Raw genomic sequence first — 2,862 nt, forward strand, 5'->3', positions numbered from 1 at the left:
AAGCATTATTTTTGGTTATGGTTTTGGTCTAAATGAAAACTTTTGGTTAAAAAAATTTTAATAAAAAAAAAACAAATTCAGTGCATCATTAGCCGAGAATGTGCAAAAATCTAACATTAATTAAAACTAGCATGCAAACATCACACAGTAAACCAAACAGGTAATATAAAGCCATGAGACAGTGTTAAAGTGTTGTAAAGCACCTTGGCGATCTCCTCCTCCAGGCGTCTGAGATGGGGCTCCTCCGGAGGACACGCGTCTCTCAGTCTCTCCTCCTGAGACAGAAACAGCAGCGAGATGAGCCGGACACAGAGGAAAGAGAGGAGGAGGAGTCGAGTGTGTGTGTGTGTGTGTGTGTGTGAGAGAGAAAGAGCTCTTTCTCGTGGACACACACACACACACGTGCGTCTCACACACTGAAGCCCGTCTCTCTGCTGTAATCAGACCCTCGATTTCTCTCTGAAATCTCATTCAGTCGGTAAAATAAGATCCAGAAGCTCTTTTGTAACGTATCGGTTCTGTTTCTCTTCTCTATTTATATATATATTCAAATGTCCCTCTATTCGTCTCCTTTCATCGCTCTTTTCTATTCCCTCGATCCAGAATTGATGCTTCTCTTTCTATCTCTCTCTTTTATCATGTCTTTTCTCTTCATTTCTTCTTTTATCCGTTGTGTCTTAACTTTAAAAAAGTAATGTTTAATTTGAAAAAAGACTGTAAATATGCTACAGTAAACATCTGTAAGTTACCTTATCACTCACAGTGAAAAAAATGTTTTTGTATATTAAATTTATCAAATAATACTATGGAAGCTTTTTAGAATAATTAATTTATATAAATTCGTGTGTGTGTGTGTGTGTGTGAGAGTCTGTGTGAGAGTGTGTCTGTGTGAGTCTGTGTGTGCCTGTCTGTGTCTGTGTGTGAGTGTCTGTGTGTGTCTGTCTGTGTGTGTGTGAGTGTGTCTGTGTCTGCGTGTGTGTGAGTGTGTGTGTGTGTCTGTGTGTGTGTGTCTGTGTCTGTGTGTGTCTGTCTGTGTGTGTGTGAGTGTGTCTGTGTCTGTGTCTGTGTGTGTGTGTGTGTGTGAGAGTCTGTGTGAGAGTGTGTCTGTGTGAGTGTGTGTGTGTGTCTGTGTGTGCCTGTCTGTGTCTGTGTGTGAGTGTGAGTGTGTGTGTGTGTGTGTGTGAGAGTCTGTGTGAGAGTGTGTCTGTGTGAGTCTGTGTGTGCCTGTCTGTGTCTGTGTGTGTGTGAGTGTGAGTGTGTGTGTGTCTGTGTGTGTGTGTGTGAGTGTGTCTGTGTGTCTGTCTGTGTCTGTGTGAGCGTGTCTGTGTCTGTGTGTGAGTGTCTGTGTGTGTCTGTGTCTGTGTCTGTGTGTCTGTGTCTGTGTGTGAGTGTCTGTGTGTGTCTGTGTCTGTGTCTGTGTGTCTGTGTCTGTGTGTGAGTGTCTGTGTGTGTCTGTGTCTGTGTCTGTGTGTCTGTGTCTGTGTGTGAGTGTCTGTGTGTGTCTGTGTCTGTGTGTGTGTGTGTGTGTGTGAGTGTGTCTGTGTGTCTGTCTGTGTCTGTGTGTGTGTGTGTGTGTGTGTGTGCGCGCATGTAAAAATGTACATGTACAGTATTATGTATATTTTCATAATAAATAAATGTGTATATGTACATTTTACTGTAAAATACACTTTGAAAGTTAATAAAAATATGTAATTTAAAATACATAATATAATTTAAATGTAAATTTATATTTGATTAAATAAGATAATCAAAATCAATTTAGAAGTAGAAATTATGCCTTTTAGAAGAGAACACAATGCATTTATATAAATTATATTTACAGTGAAAATATGTAGATAATACTGCACATGTAATTTTACACTTTTACTGTGAAAGCCAAAATATATAATTATAAAATCTAAAAATTATATTAGATTTAACAAGATAATTAAAATTTTACTTTAAGTAGAAATTAGCTTTTTAAAAGTAAAAACAAAAAAGTATAAATTACCTTATAATTTAATTAATTTGCTTTCTAAAAAAGTATAACATTAATTCCCTTATTATTTATAGAAAATTAGTATATTTAACAAGTAGATGTGTTTCTGGTAAAACTGAACGGTATGATTAAGGAAAGTTGTTGTTGAAATTGTACACAGTAGGCATATTAATATTGTTAATTAACATTAACATGGTGGCCAAAGGAGATCCTGTAATGCACAAAATAAAACATTCAGATTGTATTTGTAACACGTAACATGAAAAATCTTTCACACTAACTGTCCAGTGTAAGAGTGTGTGTGTGTGAATGAAGCACACAGAGATTGAGACGTTCACTCATGCGTGAGCAGGGTTTGTTGTGTAACGACTCGTCTGAGATGTAGGGCAGCTCTCAGCCGCGGGCCGCTAAACACACCGCAGCGCTACGACAGCACCAGAAACTCACCAGATCTGAGAGAAACACTGAGGTGAGACTGACCTGAAGATGTTCACGGCGCTCGTCTCTCGTCAGCGGCGGACAGACGCTCGGCATGCTGGGAAAACAAAAACACAGAGCGAGAGAGTCAACGTCACGCGTCACCAAAGCAGAAACTCTGACCTCATAAACACCACAACACTGCGCTCGGTGAGCTAGAAATTAATTAAATTAATTAAACCAAAAATAATTCAAACTTAAATTAATATAATAAAAAAAATATATATATATTATATATTAAAAATATTATATTATGTTAAATATTATATATAATAATATATAAAAGAAACGCGAAAAAATAATTATAATATTTGGTGAGATGTGATGAGTATCCAGACGGGGGCAGCACAGCTCCAGCCATCGAACGCTCAGCCATTAGTCTTGATCACAGAAAACACAGCTGG

General features: G+C 37.8%; 1 protein-coding gene across 1 annotated transcript in view; it reads right to left on the minus strand.

The window, feature by feature from the left end:
* Window positions 1–2,862, minus strand: part of LOC107714754 (A-kinase anchor protein 9-like) — a 138,161-nt gene that overhangs the window by 89,001 nt on the left and 46,298 nt on the right. The window contains 2 exon segments of the mRNA XM_016520718.1: window positions 204–275; window positions 2,462–2,516. Coding sequence (XP_016376204.1) covers window positions 204–275; window positions 2,462–2,516 — 127 coding nt within the window.

The sequence above is a fragment of the Sinocyclocheilus rhinocerous genome, unplaced genomic scaffold, assembly GCF_001515625.1.
Source record: "Sinocyclocheilus rhinocerous isolate Xijiao unplaced genomic scaffold, SAMN03320098_v1.1 scaffold359, whole genome shotgun sequence".
Taxonomy (NCBI): domain Eukaryota; kingdom Metazoa; phylum Chordata; class Actinopteri; order Cypriniformes; family Cyprinidae; genus Sinocyclocheilus; species Sinocyclocheilus rhinocerous.